This window comes from Vigna unguiculata, chromosome 8 (assembly GCF_037176805.1).
Source record: "Vigna unguiculata cultivar grain cowpea cultivar isolate G323 ecotype 2 chromosome 8, ASM3717680v1, whole genome shotgun sequence".
NCBI classification, from domain to species: Eukaryota; Viridiplantae; Streptophyta; class Magnoliopsida; order Fabales; family Fabaceae; genus Vigna; species Vigna unguiculata.
Genome location: NC_140799.1, coordinates 1,355,204 through 1,371,372, shown reverse-complemented (window position 1 = coordinate 1,371,372; position 16,169 = coordinate 1,355,204). Strand labels below are relative to the sequence as shown.

At 36.4% G+C, this 16,169-nt stretch overlaps 4 protein-coding genes across 4 annotated transcripts; 3 read left to right on the top strand and 1 right to left on the bottom strand.

The window, feature by feature from the left end:
• The first annotated feature begins 554 nt into the window (after nt 1-554).
• LOC114193597 (U-box domain-containing protein 6-like) lies at nt 555-2,790 on the top strand. Its single transcript, XM_028083468.2, has 5 exons — nt 555-747; nt 838-999; nt 1,436-1,621; nt 1,779-1,886; nt 2,087-2,790. The coding sequence occupies exons 2-5, from the start codon at nt 940-942 to the stop codon at nt 2,504-2,506; spliced, it is 774 nt and encodes a 257-aa protein (XP_027939269.1). The 5' UTR covers nt 555-747; nt 838-939; the 3' UTR covers nt 2,507-2,790.
• A 951-nt stretch (nt 2,791-3,741) lies between these two features.
• Nucleotides 3,742-6,257, top strand: NFD5 (pentatricopeptide (PPR) repeat-containing protein). The gene is made up of 2 exons (XM_028084795.2): nt 3,742-4,872; nt 5,069-6,257. Exons 1-2 carry the CDS (start codon nt 3,862-3,864, stop codon nt 6,107-6,109), a joined length of 2,052 nt encoding a protein of 683 aa, XP_027940596.1. The 5' UTR covers nt 3,742-3,861; the 3' UTR covers nt 6,110-6,257.
• Nucleotides 6,258-7,130: 873 nt separating this feature from the next.
• LOC114194296 (uncharacterized) lies at nt 7,131-9,016 on the top strand. The gene has a single exon (XM_028084424.2). It carries the CDS (start codon nt 7,200-7,202, stop codon nt 8,874-8,876), a length of 1,677 nt encoding a protein of 558 aa, XP_027940225.1. The 5' UTR covers nt 7,131-7,199; the 3' UTR covers nt 8,877-9,016.
• An 87-nt stretch (nt 9,017-9,103) lies between these two features.
• On the bottom strand, nt 9,104-12,661 carry LOC114194298 (tubby-like F-box protein 5). Its single transcript, XM_085665249.1, has 6 exons — nt 12,380-12,661; nt 12,104-12,220; nt 11,377-11,785; nt 11,168-11,255; nt 10,115-10,247; nt 9,104-10,033 (listed from the first exon to the last, which is right to left on the bottom strand). Exons 3-6 carry the CDS (start codon nt 11,767-11,769, stop codon nt 9,331-9,333), a joined length of 1,317 nt encoding a protein of 438 aa, XP_085521375.1. The 5' UTR covers nt 11,770-11,785; nt 12,104-12,220; nt 12,380-12,661; the 3' UTR covers nt 9,104-9,330.
• Nucleotides 12,662-16,169: the final 3,508 nt, after the last annotated feature.

The window sequence follows — 16,169 nt, the reverse complement described above, 5'->3', positions numbered from 1 at the left end:
AACATTTAAATTGGATATCAGTAAGTAAACTAAAACGTAACTAAAATTCGCACCAGCAATAAACACGCAAGCAATTATTTTTTTTTCTTTTTATTTTTCATTTTCCCAACTCTGTTCGACCATGTCTAGGGAACACACGTTGACCTGTGGGACCCTCCACGTTCCTTTTTTTTTCTTGTATTTTTCAGAGACTACATTTTTTCTTTTCTAGAAGCACTTTCATTTCTCATTCACATTCATGTTTCTGTGGACCCTCTTCCTTCTACTTATGATTATTACTCATGGTTTAATTCCACCAATCACATTGCTTAACAAATATAATAAAGTAAATGTTACCTAAACCAGATTTTAAAGTTAAGAAAAAAATATACAATGTAATCAATGATATTTAAAAAATTCAAGAATGTTATCTAAAAAAATATTAAAAAAATGATAATTTTTATACTTTCTTATGAACCTGGTTTAGATTTTTCTTATGGATCTTCCCCACACACCGAGATAAAAGTCAACAAACAAGAGCCAACCTGTGAGAAAACTTTTGAGCAAAAGGAAGAAAATTTCTAACCAAAACATACTTTTTTTCATGTGTAAGTTGGTGATGCTTAGTGGGTTACTGTAAAAATCTTAAATTTCTTCGTCAATATGATATGGTCAATGGTTGAATAATGCTTCAGAAACTACAGAACCTACCCTTCTTTACACGTCTTATCCAATGTGAATAAGGTCCAAGAGCAAAAGAATCAAAAGGTACCATTTTTTTTGTTTATGTGCTGCAAAATGACTCAATTATTGATTAAGATATGTAGCTGCTGCTATAAAATGTGTCTTTCTCTTTAGTGTGTGTGCCGGCTGCTCAAGATATCTGTTGGGTTCTGCAGCATATGATCACATTTCTTCTTCTCTTTGTTGCTCATTCCATGTTCTGTCTCTGACTTTATCATGTCAAGAAACTCTGCAACAGTTTTAGAGATTCCAATTGCAAGTAATTGTAAAGATAAGGTACCATCTTATCTCTGTGATGGTTATCACCAGCAAGTTTTTATTTTTAAGCAAAAGGGTGTGCCTCAGTTATCAGATTTTGTACCAACAGTCTTTGAATTCAGGAATTTAAAGATGGTTTTCAACAGTTCTGTGTTGGTGTTTTCAGTGTCATTCTTTAATCAGAAAGCTGTTTTAATCTATGTCAAGGAATTATCTTTGTGAAACTTTAATTCTGGTAAAAAAAGACACCAAGTTATGTCTTTGAATTTGAAGATTGAAGAAAAAAGTTCATCTGATTGTAGAAATAGCAGTGTTAGTAAGGTTCTCTCTCAAGATGCTGAATAAGTGCAGCTGAAATAGTTGATGAATCATTTTGTTTATTAAGTGCTAGAAGAGATGAAATTCTGTAAAACCTTGGTGTGATTACACTTCATTCATATTTTCATTTGTGCAGGTACACAATTCTTTGTGCTCAGAGCTTCATAGACTCATCGATAGAATTTCACTGGTAATTTTAGATATTGAATCTGCAAGACCAAATTGCAAGTTAGCGATAGAAGCATTGTGTTCATTACACCTCACTTTGGCAAAAGCCAAGTCAGTTATCAAAGATTGTTCAAAATGCAGTAAACTCTACCTGGTAGGTACCCTTTTTGAACTTCAAACCTTCACTCTGATGATGATGCTGATACATCAATTCCAAATTAGTTTGATACATAATCTTTGAACACTTCACACTGTTCATACTTTGAAATGTTTTGGTCTGAAATGACTAACCTGGATTACAAACTGGTTAGGCAATCACATCCCGAAGGATACTTTCAAGATGTCAAAAACTAAGAAACGCTTTTGAGTTGTATCTGACAGAGATTCAAGGTGCAGTTACAATACCATTGGCTGATAAGGTTGGTTATTCTGCATAACATGAATGTGTTTGAGTTTACTCCTTATGAAACACTAAAAACTATAGTTTTAGAAGAATTAATAAAGAAGACAAGCATGAGTTCTAGTTTTAATTCTTCATTTGTGTTTTGTTTGTACTAGTGTGACTTGTGATTTTTGAAACTTGGTAATATCTGAGACTGGGAATTGAATTGAAATACAGATATCTGCAATACTACATGACCTTAGGAGTGCAAAATTTTGCCTGGAATTTGCAGAAGAGGCTAGGAAGGTACTACTTTCACTGTTTGAGAAGAATTTCCCAGATGAAGATTCTATGGAAAAGGAAGAACTTGAAGCTATACAGATTGCAACTTCAAGATTGGAGATCAAATCTGCATTCTCTGTCTTAGTAGAGAAAGCAAGTATTAAGAATCAACTTGATGAAGTGAATGAAACAAACCCAAAGGAGAAGGAGCTTCTAGAATACCTGTTGTATCTCTTGATCAAATACAGGAAATCCATTTGTGAGTTTGAAGATGGAGATCACTCACCAAAACATGATTTTCATGATCAATCCTTTGAGGTTGTTGAAGAAGCATTATGTGAGAACCAAGTCAATGATGAAGTTGGAGATTTATGATCATTTGATTCTTCAGGTTGTGTTACTTGTGCTTGTTGTTAGTGTGTAGTGTTCATAGAAGGTGATTTTTGAATTCCAAACAAGCATTTGTGTTTTGTTTTGTTAGGATCCTAATTGATTGGATTTGTCCCAGAGTAGCAGAGTGGAATAAGTTTTAGGAATTCAGTTTTTGTTCTTATGTAATTATCTAATCTCAGAAACAATGACCCCTTCCAGAAATTAGGGTCAGAACATTTTGGAATTTGTGATCAGAACATTTAAAAGGACCAAGTAATCTTTGATAATCAGAAGGTCTAACAAATAAACAAATTGGAGTAAATATAAAAAAAAAAATCTTTGGTTCTTTAAAAAACTGTTATTTTTGAATTGATTTTTCATGTTTATTGGAGTTTAGGAATTTCACTATATTTAAATTTAAATAACTCAAACTGCAGTTTATTTCAGGTTGGACTATGGATCTCGTTGTTTTTTACAAAATAGTTGTCTTTTTCATGTATCTTGTTATTAAGTCTAAATTTTACAACACTATTGTTTTTTTTTTTGTAAAGAGAAATAAATTCTGAAAAGAGTTGTAAAATTATTTACAATTAGGCAATTTTTTTCCGTCATCTCCATATTTTTCGTCCTTTACTTTAATAAATATAAAAGTTTTCTTTTGGTATTTTCAATTGGATAATTCAAAAGTTAAGAAATGACTCTTGAATAATATGAAGTTAAATATCAATCGTCAAAGTTAAAATAAACTTCAAAATTATACAAATCTAAAAATATTTTTTTTTTGAATCGTACAATTTAAAAGAAAAAAAGCGTCTAAATTATATAATTTAAAAGTAAAATGACTTTAGAAGTGTACAATCTAAAACTATTTTTTCATCTTAAAATATTTTTTATTTTTTTAAATTGTGCAATTTAAAAGTTTCTTTTAAGAAAAAAAATAACCTCTTTGAATTGTGTAATTCCAAAGGTAATTTTAACTTTCATGTAATCCAAAAGTTATTTTTATCTTCTAAATTTTGTCATCAAATAAATAAATAAATAAATTTATATATATATATATATATATATATATTTATTAAATGACTTTAGAACGAATTTTTATATTTATTAAGTTACAGGAAGAAGATTTAGAAGTGTAAGAAGAATTTGACTTACATTTAATTTTTGGTCACAATGTTGGGCTCAGTTCATTACAAAGAATTTGGGCCTATGTCTTAATTACACTCTCATTTCACTTTCTTCTTCACGTTGTTGTTGTTGTTGATGAGTAAGCACGTTACTGTTGCAGAGTGAAGCTCCATAAACCTAAAACCCTAACACAGTCCCATTAGGTTCTTAAAATTTCAATCTGAGACACCATGAGTTGGAGAACCATAGCTTCCACTTCAAGACACACCTTCAAGAGACTCAATGCCATCTTCCGATCCCATTCCGCCACCTTCCCTTCTCCGCACCACTCACGCGCCTCATTTCCCGCCTTCCTCCACGCGCCGTTCACCACCACCACCACCACCCCTCACTCCTCCCAACCCACCAACGCCCTCATCGACCCCAAACTCCATGCCACGCAAAACGACGCCGTCGTCGACGACGAAGATGCCACGAACGAGTTTCTATCGCGATTTGTGTGGATAATGCGGAAGAAGGTGAAGGAAGCGTACCCGGAATCCGACAAGGCCACCGTGGATGGCATGCTCGTGGCGATCGTGGAGAGGGTTACGGCGGAGATGGAAAAGGGCAGGGGAGTTGAAACGGCGTCGTTGGGTTCGGGGGATTTCAGCGAGGATTTGTGGGGAACGGTGTGGGAGGTGAGCAATATGGTGTTGGAGGACATGGACAAGGAGAGGAAGAAGGAGAAAATGAAGGGCTTCTTGCAGTGCGAAGAGGTTAAGGAAATGTGCAGATTCGCCGGTGAAGTTGGCATTCGCGGCGATTTGCTTAGGGAGCTTAGGTTCAAGTGGGCGCGTGAGAAGATGGAGGAGCATGAGTTCTACGAAGGTTTGGAGAAAATGAGGAAGGAAAGTGATGTTGGTGAGGAGGGGAAGAAGGAAAATGTTGCTGTTGGACTTCCCAAGAGGAAAGGGAAGATAAGGTACAAGATTTATGGGCTTGATCTCTCTGATCCCAAGTGGGCACAAGTGGCTGAAAGGATCCATGAGGCAGAACAGGTGTTTTGGCCGCAGGAGCCGAAGGCAATTACGGGGAAAGCTAAGGTTGTTAGGTCGAAGATTCTGTCGTCGAAGGAGGATGATGATGATGTTTTGCAAAGCCTGTTGAATGAGTTTGTGGAGCTTGTTGAACCTAGCAGGGTGGAATGGATAGATTTGCTTGACAACCTGAAAGAGCAGAATCGTAGTCTGTACTCGAAGGTATGTGTGTGCACGACAATGCTTATATGAGCTTCTTAATTTTGTCACATTTTTTTCACGTTATGTGGTTATATGAATTACCTATTTGAGAACATGGAATGATCCTAAGGATATGTTTCCGTATGCTGCTAGTGAAAATTGTAGGAACTTTCATGCAACACACGTTTTTTAAGTGAATTACTTTGATTCAACATAGGTGGCTGAAATGATATTGGCTGAAGATTCTTTCCAAACAAATGTCTCTGACTACTATAGGCTTATTGATACCTATGCTAAAGAGGACTGCTTTGATGATGTTGAGAGATTGTTGAAGAAGATGAGGGAAAATGGTATACAACTAGATGCTTCAACGGCCAGTGTGTTGGTCCACATGTACTGCAAGGGAGGCAATCATGACCGTGCAAATGAAGCATTTGAAACCTTGAAGGGACTGGGTTTCCAACCGGACTTCCAAGTCTTCAATTCAATGATCATGGCATATGTGAATAATGGCGAGCCTAGTTTGGGCGAGAAATTGATGAGGGAGATGGATTCAGGAAATATTAAACCAACGGAGGAAATATACATGGCATTGCTCCGATCTTTTTCTCAACAAGGTGATACTAAAGGAGCTGACCGAATTTCATTAGCTATGCAGTTTGCAGGGTTCCAGCAGAGTAAGGAGGCATGCACCCTACTTATTGAGGCAAATGCACACATTGGTGACCCTTATCAGGCAAAAAGCCATTTTGACTACATGATAAAACTTGGGTATAAGCCTGATGATCGCTGTGCTGCTGGCATGATTGCAGCTTATGAGAAGAAAAACTACTTGGACGATGCATTGGAGCTTCTTTTGCAGTTAGAGAACGATGGATTTGAGCCTGGGGTAGCCACTTATTCTGTTCTTGTGGACTGGTTGGGTAAGTTGCAGCTTGTTGATGAAGTTGAGCAGCTTTTAGGAAAAATAGCTTTGCTGGGTGAGGCTCCTCCTTTTAAGCTTCAAGTGAGTCTCTGTGATATGTATGCAAGGGTTGGAAATGAGAAGAAGGCCCTTCAAATTCTAGGCGTACTGGAATCTAGGAAAGATGAATTAGGAAAAGCTGATTTTGAGAGAATTATAAGTGGCCTTATTGATGGTGGGTTTCAGCAGGATGCACAACGAATATGTCGGATCATGGAGGCACAGGGTTTCGATGCATCAAAGGTTAAGATCAACCTTTTGAAGCCTGTCTCTAGAGCACCTCGTAAGAGATAGTTTAGTGGTCATGAATTGGGACATTTTGGTCTTTCTCTGCAAGTGAGTTACAAATGTATTGCCTTATATAGGAAGCAATGTCTGCATGATTTATCATACCATGTAACAAATAAGAATGAATTTGTTTATGGATTTTTTCCATTGCTCATATTCTGAGTTTACGTCTTAATTTTTTTTTTCTTTTGAACTTTAGTTCTTTGTATATACAAATATCTTCTGTGGCATGTTGGAATTTTCATTTCAAATTATACAATATTCTTATGCGAGAACAATAGAAGGCAGTGCAAGCTACAGTTTACAGTACGTCACACCATACTCTGGTCTTGTTTTAGTATTAAAATTTTGCTTGAAACAAAAAAAGAAGGAATATTTGAATTAAGAAACCATCTTTATTAACATGATATGTTAAATATTAAAATTAAAATCACAGTAGGATTCACAAAGATTGATATTAAATTATAGTTTATCTAAAGAAATCCCTACCACACACGGTTGGTTTCTCACATTGGCAGTGCCATGAAGATAAGAGAATAGCTTGCTATAACCGCTTACTTCGTGAAGTTGTGCTGTGATTATCTTGTCTCTGAATTATTTTCTTAAAGAAGATATGAAAAAAGGCACTTTTTGGTTGCTTTTACATGCAATCACTGAACCCTGAAATTAGTTCCTAAAAAGTGAATGAACGGATGACTAAAACAATAGCTCTATAACCCATATCAAGGGTAAAGTATATACCAGAATTTCTTCTGTGAGAGGTAAGAGAAATTTCTTTTCTCTGCTGTGACAATATTGGTTATTTGAAAGGGTGGCAAACGTTTGATTAGAACATTAATTAAGGCAAGAAACAAAGGAGAATTTCTCGAGGGGAATCAATGTGAAATGTTCTGTATGAAGCAATAAGAATTTGCTTGATCAAGTCTAACGAAAGTCCCATTGTACGTCCAAGGTATAAACATACACTTAAATTGTGTTTATATATATATATATAACAATCCTATGATTGTTGCAACATGCAGCATTGCATTAAGGTAGAACACCTCAAGAACATCACCCATTTTCCTTCTGTTGAATCAGATATTATCAACCATCCATGGCACAAAGGAGTAAATCATTTCGCTTTAGGATCCCATGGCTATCAGTACCTTCTGAATCATTCGCTCGTCGTGTGAGAGATACACCAAAATCTCCTCCTCACTCAGACACTAGTGTACCTATTCATAGACCATCTAAGCCTTCTTTGGTGCCACCTTCAGAACCATCTCCTCCTAGTCCTACAAAAACTGAAAAACCCTCAAGAGCTGAACCTCAAAATCTTTCACCACCTTCATCTCATGCAGATTCACCATCTAAGTCCCACATCGCTCCCTCATCCCCCAAAACTAGTTTGGCCTCAAATAATGGAGCCTTGAAAGTGCCAAAGCCTGTTGCTGAAGCATCATCCACTCCTCCCGCATCATCTTCCTCCGAAGAAGAAAAGAAAAAGATGATCTTTTCTGAACCAACACCACAAGAAGCTGAGCCGAAGGTAGAAGCACCATTGAGAACAATCTCCAAGTCACCAGAAACATCTTTTCAACCACAGAGGATCTCAACTCAGTCTGCAGACACCGAACAACAAGTTTCTTCTGTGCCCTATTCATCTCCTTTGGCCTCAAAGGACGTGAAAACTGAAGAAACCACTCCTCAAGAAGAAAAGGAGAAGATGGAAGAGCCAGTTCCAGAACAAGAAAAACCAAAGATAAAGTCACCTTTGAAAACCATCACCAAGTCATTGGAGACCTCTTCTCAACCAGAGAATCTCTCCACACAGCTTCCAGCAATTGAGCAAAGATCAACAACATCAAATAGCAAGTCCCTTAAACCTGAAGAAAAGGAAAAAGTGGTGCCAGAAACCTCTAAGGCACGAGGAAAAGGCAAAGATACAACAGCAACTACAACAACAACAGCAAAAGCTAAAGATTCATTTGGCAAGACGTTTCGTGGAGATAAGAAGCATCATGGAGTACGAGAAACTGTGGAGAGAAAACTGATGTTTGCCACAACCAACCCCATCGAGAAAGACACAAGAGTTGTGAATTCAACAGATGAAGGAACAAGGAACGTTTCAAGCTCAAGCATATTTTCTGAAAAAACTGTCTCATCCAGTGCTGAAAAGGCTCCTCCACTGCAAAAGGGCATCAAAGATGATATCACAAAGTTTGTACACAAACTAACAGCCACTGTGCACCCTTCACAACACACGGATGACAAACAGTTTAGTGTCATAACCTTGGTTGGTGACAATAGAGGAGCCACAATGCACTTAGGTTCTGAGACAGCTAAGAAAGAGGATTCAATCCACATACACCGAGCCTACAAGAGTGATCCTGAAGAGACCAACGAGGTGACCACTGATGGAGAAGAAAACACCAATGAAGATGAAGAAGAAGAAGAAGAAGAAGAGCTGGGGATGGCATATGTCAACAGCAACATACAAAGCATCAATAACTCACTCATGTTTCATGGTTCAATCTCTGAAAGAGACCCTGGTGTTCAAATTGCTCTTCCACAAAAGCCCTCCGAGCCCATCAGGCCCCATGATAAGCCTAAGCCGGGCTTGGAAACTCAGAGGACTCAGTTCAACATCAACCGGGCCGAGAAGTCCACGTACCAGCCCACGGTTGGAAGAAGCATCAGAGGGCCTTCCCTCGAATCACATGATAAACGTCGCCGTCAAAGTTGCAAGTTCAGTTGTGACAAGGATATTGAAGACATTGAGATAATGTGAAGAAGAAACAAGCACATGTATCCCTTCAAAAATCCAAAATAGACTGTGTAGTGGAATTACAAACACTCTTAGTAACAACAATAAGTGTTAACAACATCCACATTATGTAATTTATCATATATCATGTCATTTTTATGTTATGCTCTGTGATATTTTTATTGAGTTGTTCATTATAAGAAAATTACGAAGATGGTTATGTTCTTTTATGTGGGTGATGCTTGAGGAAATTACGCTAACAAACTTGTTTACAGTAGAGTTGCCATTAAACATGAATCCTAAAAGATAGCATTACACAGATTAAACTTGTGCATGCAGAATTAAAGTACTCATTAGAACGAGAGCTGTTTGTTTGATCCAGCTTCTTCTCTCCTTCCTTACGAAAATATGTACATTTTATATCAAGGAAGAGTGACACAATCGACAACAATGGTGTAGGCACCAGTCGTGATATCAATCATTCACAAGCTGGTTTTGTGTCAAAGCTGCTCAAACATATTGCAAAGGCTTGAAAAGCTGAGAGGGGGTATCGGTAATCCATGGTGAATATGTCCTTCCCGATTTTTCCAAATTGTAGAATCACTTTTTCATGTTCAGCAGCTGAAACATTTTGGCATGGTTCAGCAGCTGCCACGAGCTGGAAGTTCTTCACAGAGGCCACTGTAACCCTTCCCTTGAAATTCAAGCACCAGCATTGCAGTTGTTCATGCCATCTCGGGGCCTTGTTTTTCAAAACCAATGGTTCCCTTGCCCTCTGGCTTGATTCTTGAGTACTTTCAGTCTCATTTGTGTCAAACTCAACAACTTCTGACTTACTTCCTTTTGAGTCTGAGGTGGTGGTGGTGGTGGGGGTGGTGACAGATACATGCTCATTAAGATAATTTGTAAACTTCAAAGGAGTTGGAGCACTTCCTCCTTCTTGGATTGCAGATATGGGAATCAAGTGCATCGTACACCGCATTCGCCTTGGTCCTCTTGTTCGGAGGACATTGAGTTCATAAGATACTGTGGCCACTTTGTAGTTAGCAGCAGCAGCAGCAACCTTGGGAAGTACCTGCTTCAGATGGACTCTTTGCTGCAACTTGCAGTTCAATGGAAGTGAAGAATCATGTGGGGACTCGCCATCCAGGATCATGAACTTGGTGCCAAGAAAATTAGACCTGTTCATTGCTTACAGATCAAGTCAACAAAAGAAAGTAGAATAGTATATCAGAAGATGAGAGCAGAGATGTGAGACTAACCTCAACTTTCCAATGTAAGTGTTGCTTGTTCGAGAGAAATCATCTGCAACCAATGATATTAAAAATTCTGTACATGTTGCCCTTCGAATCTTCTTTGCTGCCAGTAGCAGTTTGCTCATATCACCAGAAAGGGCTGCAAATACAATATTACAATTCTCAAACAAAGTGCAACGAAAGAGTAGAAATTGAAAAGGAAAACAGATTCCAGTCAAACGTATATCAGCAGAAGCATACTGTGATTCACTTCCAATAAGGTGATTTGATGAGCATATGAAACAAAAGGTAACTAGAACATAAAAGAAGTCTCGAAATCAAAAATATATTTTCATACTAGGTAACAAAAAAAGGACAGAACTTAGATGCAATTTCTCAGGTGCTTTTGCTAGTGTTCTTCCATCAAGATTAAAGTTTGGATAATCCATGAAATAGAAAAGTTGTATTAAAGGTGTATATAAGTTTGTGAGGTGAAACTTCAAGTTTGATTAGAGAATAGGACTAAAAGTACCAAAAAAAACTACATCTAAGTTTTGTCCATATAAAAATCTATGCCATCCACTGGTGCAGTACATTTCCAAGTTATAACAAATAGATTCGAAGAGGAATCACGTATGTTTTCTGAATCTCTAACAAAACTATATGCAAATCAAGAATAAATTTTGTGAACACAAAGATCATATAATATTTCATCACCGTCGCTACAGTTACATTTATAGCAAATATCCTTGAATCTTCATTTGTCAGTACAAGCTATATACAGCAAGATAAAACAAGGTTTTTTGTATTCTCACGAATTTATCCTGCCAAAGCAATGATCCAACCTATTATCGTCACAACAAAGTTTCATGAATAAAAACTAAGACACGCTTCACCAGAAACATAGCATGATGATCAAAGATCTCTAACGAAGAAACTACCAAAAGAAAAGATCCTCAGAGGGTGATTTATTCAAGATCCGAAATCTGACCTTAGTTTCCCAAAAATCTCAACATTTTACTGAAATTCTTACAGAACTATTTGCAAGTGGAGAATGGATAATGTGAATACAGAAATTACCAGGGCTCAGGCCGAGATATAAACAATATGTTGAAGACACTCTTTCTCTCCTAATAAAACACTGGATTGGTGAGTCTCTTGGACCAGGCTGATAAACGAAAGGGATCAACACAAGTAAAAGAAAAACAAAAGAAATCAGATATTAGTATCATTTACTACCAACCCTGAAGTAAATAAAGTATAAATTATCTAGAGAGTTTTAAAATTACCTGCTTCAGTGATATAGGAAAAGTGAGCAAACCACACTGTTCTGGTGTCTTCACCACATCCTTTGTTATCTCTCTCCACAGCCTACAAACTGAGGAACATGCCACAAGTGCTCTACGTGCAGGCCATGATGTTTCACTGGCTTCCAACCTTTGAATTATGTCTAAAAGCAACTCTGGTGGTAAGTTAGCCCAACGACTCTGTGATGAAGAAGAGGAAGAGGAAGAAGAAGATGAGGAGGAGGAGGAAGAGGAGGATGGTGGTAGAGAACATTCTGGTGCAATGTGAGATTTTCCATGGCGATGCACATGTTTTCCCTCTCCCCCTCTTCTATACATGTTGCTGATACCCTCTCCAATCTCCTTGAGCTCACGCAGTATGCTTCTGAATGGCATTATGATAAGTGCAGAACTATCACAGCCATTGTGTTGTTTGAAAGCAAAAATCAGACATCAAGTACAATAATTGCGAAAGTATAACAACACTTTGCATGAGTTGAGTGGATTTATTGATGAGAAAAGCGGTGAACGTGAAGCAATACTAATTACAAACAATGATGGAGTGAGACACATATATGTTGCTGCAGTGATGGGAGGTTTAACTTGAAAGACAAGTTGTGTTTCAAGAATCAAAGGCTTGATCCAAAACACGGATTCCCATGTTGAGATTTGGAAGAAACAAAAAAGAAATGAATGAAAAGCTCAAAGATTTAGAGGCAGATGCGTGTACCGTGAGACAAGGGCCTAGAAAGCGAGGAAATGTTGCAGAGAAGTTGGAGGACACAAAGGGTGGTGAGGAATGTGGTGAATCCTTCCAAGACTGTACCTCGGACTCCAAAGCCAATGTCTTGGACAAAGAAAACAAAAGAAAAAAGAGTAAGAGATGAGAGGGGTGGTGGAGGTTGAGGTTGTGTGGGTTTATAGGTTACAAAGTTATTACAAGTCACAAAACAAAAGCTTGTGGATAAAAACTAAAACTAGAAAAATGAGCATCACATCCTCATGCCTTTTGGTTTTGTTTTTCCAAGCATCAAGCAAAGCATCACTTCCTCACAGCCACACAGACAAAAGTTTTGATCTTTGCAGTGCCACACCTCAAAGCAAATGTAAATGCTACCAAGCCTACAACTTCCATTAAATGGAAACCACTTTTCATCTTCATCACTCACTGCTTCTTGCAGTTGCACCATACAAATTCCTTCTTTCAGTTACCATTAAATGAGTAGGATTTCACTATGCTACTTTTTCTAGAAAATTTCTTTGGCAGACTAATATTTCCTTTTATTTTATTCTCTTGCTTTAACCATGCCCAAGATCACACCTAACAAGTTCTGGCACAAAAATAGTTAAGCCAAGAGGGCCCCACCTGGATATTTAATTTTTCCATAATTGCCATCATGAACTCTCTGAGTCAATCAAAGACCAATCCAACGGTCATAGGCTCATAGCCAAACGTGCACCGAATATCTCAGTTCTATGGTTTGGTCACAGTGTAAACTGTGAACAGCTGTTTCTGTCTTCTTTTTTCTAGTTTTCATTTTTCCCACAAATATCTACAATAACTCACACCCTCCTTACCTGAATCACACTCACTGATAAGCCATGAATGTCAGGATCCAAGCTCAAAATCTTAGATTTATTAACATGTAACATAGTTTGTTATATTATATATATATCATTCACGCATCAGATGATATTAAAGTTTAGTTTATATCAGTTTATTATAGTATATATTCAAATTCAAAGAATAATATTAGATGGGGTGAGCTTTGGCACATTAAAAGTTTGCAGCAGATTTGGATTCACCATAATGTGGCAGCAGGGATGGAAGTACGTAAAAGAAAGTTGTGCAGCAATGTGTTTGATCAAATAGACCAAGTGTCAAAATCAAGCAACTACTGCTACCACTACACTATACCAATTCCATGTTACGTAGTTTTATTAGACAAAACCACCAGTGTATGTAGAAGTCCTTGGTCTTTAATGTTACACAGTTTTATTTATCTCCTTTATTTATGGTCAAAAAGTAGAGACTGACCCTTAAGATGTTTGCATGCGAAAAAGTTGATGAGTGTGGAAAAAGATGGAAGCATATATGGACGATGATTGATGTCCCTTTCTTCTCTAACCTCTTCACTGATTCATTCTCAAAATTTCTTCTTCCTCCTGGATTTAGGTGTTGTTGGTAGATGGATCCTATGGCCACATATTCACATTGCTATCTTGAAGAGACACATTATCTACGCGTCCTTAACTCAAGAGACTTTCTCTACAAATGACTTGTAGTTGATGATAGCTGTGTCACTGTCACCACTCCTAAAAATGTTTCTCACACACGTGCCCTCCCGATACCCCACTTCATTAGTCTCACAAAATTTTCACAAACACTTTTACTCACCCCAATGCTTTCTCTGCAACAAAACTCAAATTCTTCTCTTCTGATTTCATGATTCAAAGAAAAGATATGTATGCAAATTACTCATTGAGATCATTCACTAGTAAAACTAACAGATACTTTACTGATAAATATAATGCAAAGAAGGTTTTCTGAGATTCTTCTGTCATGGACTAAACTTACATAGAATTTCTTAAGAACCATTGCTGATTTTTAAACAAAAATGGATTTTAATTTGCTTGCAAATCTGTTAAAATTACATATTTCTGAGGATAAAGTATCTCGTATCATAGTTGAAAGTCATGAGACTAAAATCTCTCAGTATGCAAAAGTGAATTTTGTTTCTTTTAACAAAGTCTTTTTCATTCACGAAGTGAAATAATCTATTCTTTTAACATGTTTTAGGAATTCAACTATCTATAACCTATCTTGTGAGAACTCTCACTTTTTATTTAACAACCCAGTTATAAAAAAATGAACTTCTAGGGATGGTAGCAGAAAAAAAAAAAGATCATAAGTTCTAATTCTGGTGTCTGTTACTGTGAAAATGTATTAAAAATGAAGAAGTGCATTATAACATTTTTGTGCAATGGGAATGAGTATCTTTATCGAAAAGTTTGGAAAGGTAGCTGACAGATAGATGAGTTAGCGTAATTGTACAGCATGGTCCACTCACCAACTTGCTCTCTGCAATAATACAACTCAAATTCATTGATGGTGAGTACTTGTTCTAATCACCATGTCCCCACAAAAACCTCTTATTCACTCTCCCTCCTCATTCTTTTGCCACATCCACTTTCTATTCTATGCATCTATTCTTAAACTCTAGCATCATGGAATCAATTATTGCTTTCTAGTTTCATCCCATTTTCCATTTCTTCTTTCTCATTTTTCTCAAAACCATATGTTTATCTACCTAGCTGTGGCTTAATAGGCTTTTTACAGTTCACCAAATGGATGTCACAAACTAAAATACAGACATTACAGTCCACCAACCAACTGGATCATGTGTGTCAGCTCTGCATGGAATGAATCCTAATATAGATCCATCAATCATATATGTGGCAAAAACATTATCCACTTTTGGTATGTCATTTTCATTCTCCCCAAACCCTTCCCTTGTTTTTTGGGTTAACCTCCGTTCAGGTAACGAAAATAATAGAATGAATGATAGTAAATATATAATGAACACTAAGTTTATGATTTCAAACGTCCCAAGTGAAAGACATTTTAACTTGTATTTGACTTTTTTTATACTTTTGTGACGTTTGGGTTAAATTTTTGTTTTGAAGACTGTGTTTAGTTGAAGTTAAAGAAAATAGAAGAGTTGTCTATATTACAAATTTTCACATAGTGTTAGTATCATGTTTACGAAATAAACACTTATTTAATGGTGGTGAATGAATATGACATTCAACTTCAATAGGTTAATTAATCTGATGCCTACCTTGTTGTAGGATAGAATCTAACAAAACTAAAACATGGTCCTGGCAATGATCATTCGACGGGTTGGTTTAGGTAAATTCTGAGGACAATTACAGCAGTAACAACACAGAAAAACACAGCAAAAGTCCTATTTCGTTAGAGTGGCAACATATATGAGTAAATCCTAGTTTTTCTCTGAATTTTTTGGAGTGTTTGATCGTTCGTGTCAATCAAAATAAAATAGTAAGATAATAAGACAAGGTGTTTGTGTGTTAGTTCACTCACTCCTTCGTCACCTTCTTGTAGTCTTTTTGTAAACTACTATGCAAATTGTGGCTGACAATAAGTTAAATAATTGATTAAGATTAGTTGGTGATGATAAATGTGGCTCAGAGGTTAATTTTACTGCGATGCTAGTTGATTGCTACAATTTGTTTTGTTAGTCCACCAGTTAAATAGGATATATAATCAAATCTGAGCTATATATGTATATTCTTATTTGTTTCTTTTCTCCTATTTTAAGTTCTTTAAATAAAAACATATTACATACAAATCTAAATTTATTTAACACTTTCGTGAGTAAAAAAATATGAGCATAAACGGTTATAAATTTATGTATGAATTTGAGTCCTAAAATAAGTAAGAATAAATAAACATATAAGGAAGACGTTTTGTAAACACGTTATCTTTGAAGTTTATGGTTAAAGCTAATGTCATACTTGGTTCATAACTCATGATTAAATTTCTTCGTTAAACCCTAATTAACCTTATAATATTGTTGACAACCGGTCTTTATTGAATACTCTCTAATATTATGACTTATTGAGTAAAACTTTGAGTAATACATGCATTATATTACGTCCTTAGTTTTAATCCTTTAACCACGTGAAATAAATGCAACTATTACCAAAATACAATTAATACACGTATACCAAAATACTATTAATAAACTTTTAGTCTTAAATTTAACTACGAC

Coding starts and splice junctions, on each gene's coding strand:
- NFD5 (XM_028084795.2), top strand. CDS start 3,862: ATGAGTTGGAGAACCATAGCTTCCACTTCAAGACACACCTTCAAGAGA. Junction 4,873..5,068: donor ATCGTAGTCTGTACTCGAAG/GTATGTGTGTGC, acceptor GATTCAACATAG/GTGGCTGAAATGATATTGGC.
- LOC114194298 (XM_085665249.1), bottom strand. CDS start 11,769: ATGCCATTCAGAAGCATACTGCGTGAGCTCAAGGAGATTGGAGAGGGT. Junction 11,256..11,376: donor TTCCTATATCACTGAAGCAG/GTAATTTTAAAA, acceptor TTCGTTTATCAG/CCTGGTCCAAGAGACTCACC. Junction 10,248..11,167: donor ATATCTCGGCCTGAGCCCTG/GTAATTTCTGTA, acceptor TTGTATTTGCAG/CCCTTTCTGGTGATATGAGC.
- LOC114193597 (XM_028083468.2), top strand. CDS start 940: ATGTCAAGAAACTCTGCAACAGTTTTAGAGATTCCAATTGCAAGTAAT. Junction 1,000..1,435: donor CAAGTAATTGTAAAGATAAG/GTACCATCTTAT, acceptor TCATTTGTGCAG/GTACACAATTCTTTGTGCTC. Junction 1,622..1,778: donor AATGCAGTAAACTCTACCTG/GTAGGTACCCTT, acceptor CAAACTGGTTAG/GCAATCACATCCCGAAGGAT.
- LOC114194296 (XM_028084424.2), top strand. CDS start 7,200: ATGGCACAAAGGAGTAAATCATTTCGCTTTAGGATCCCATGGCTATCA.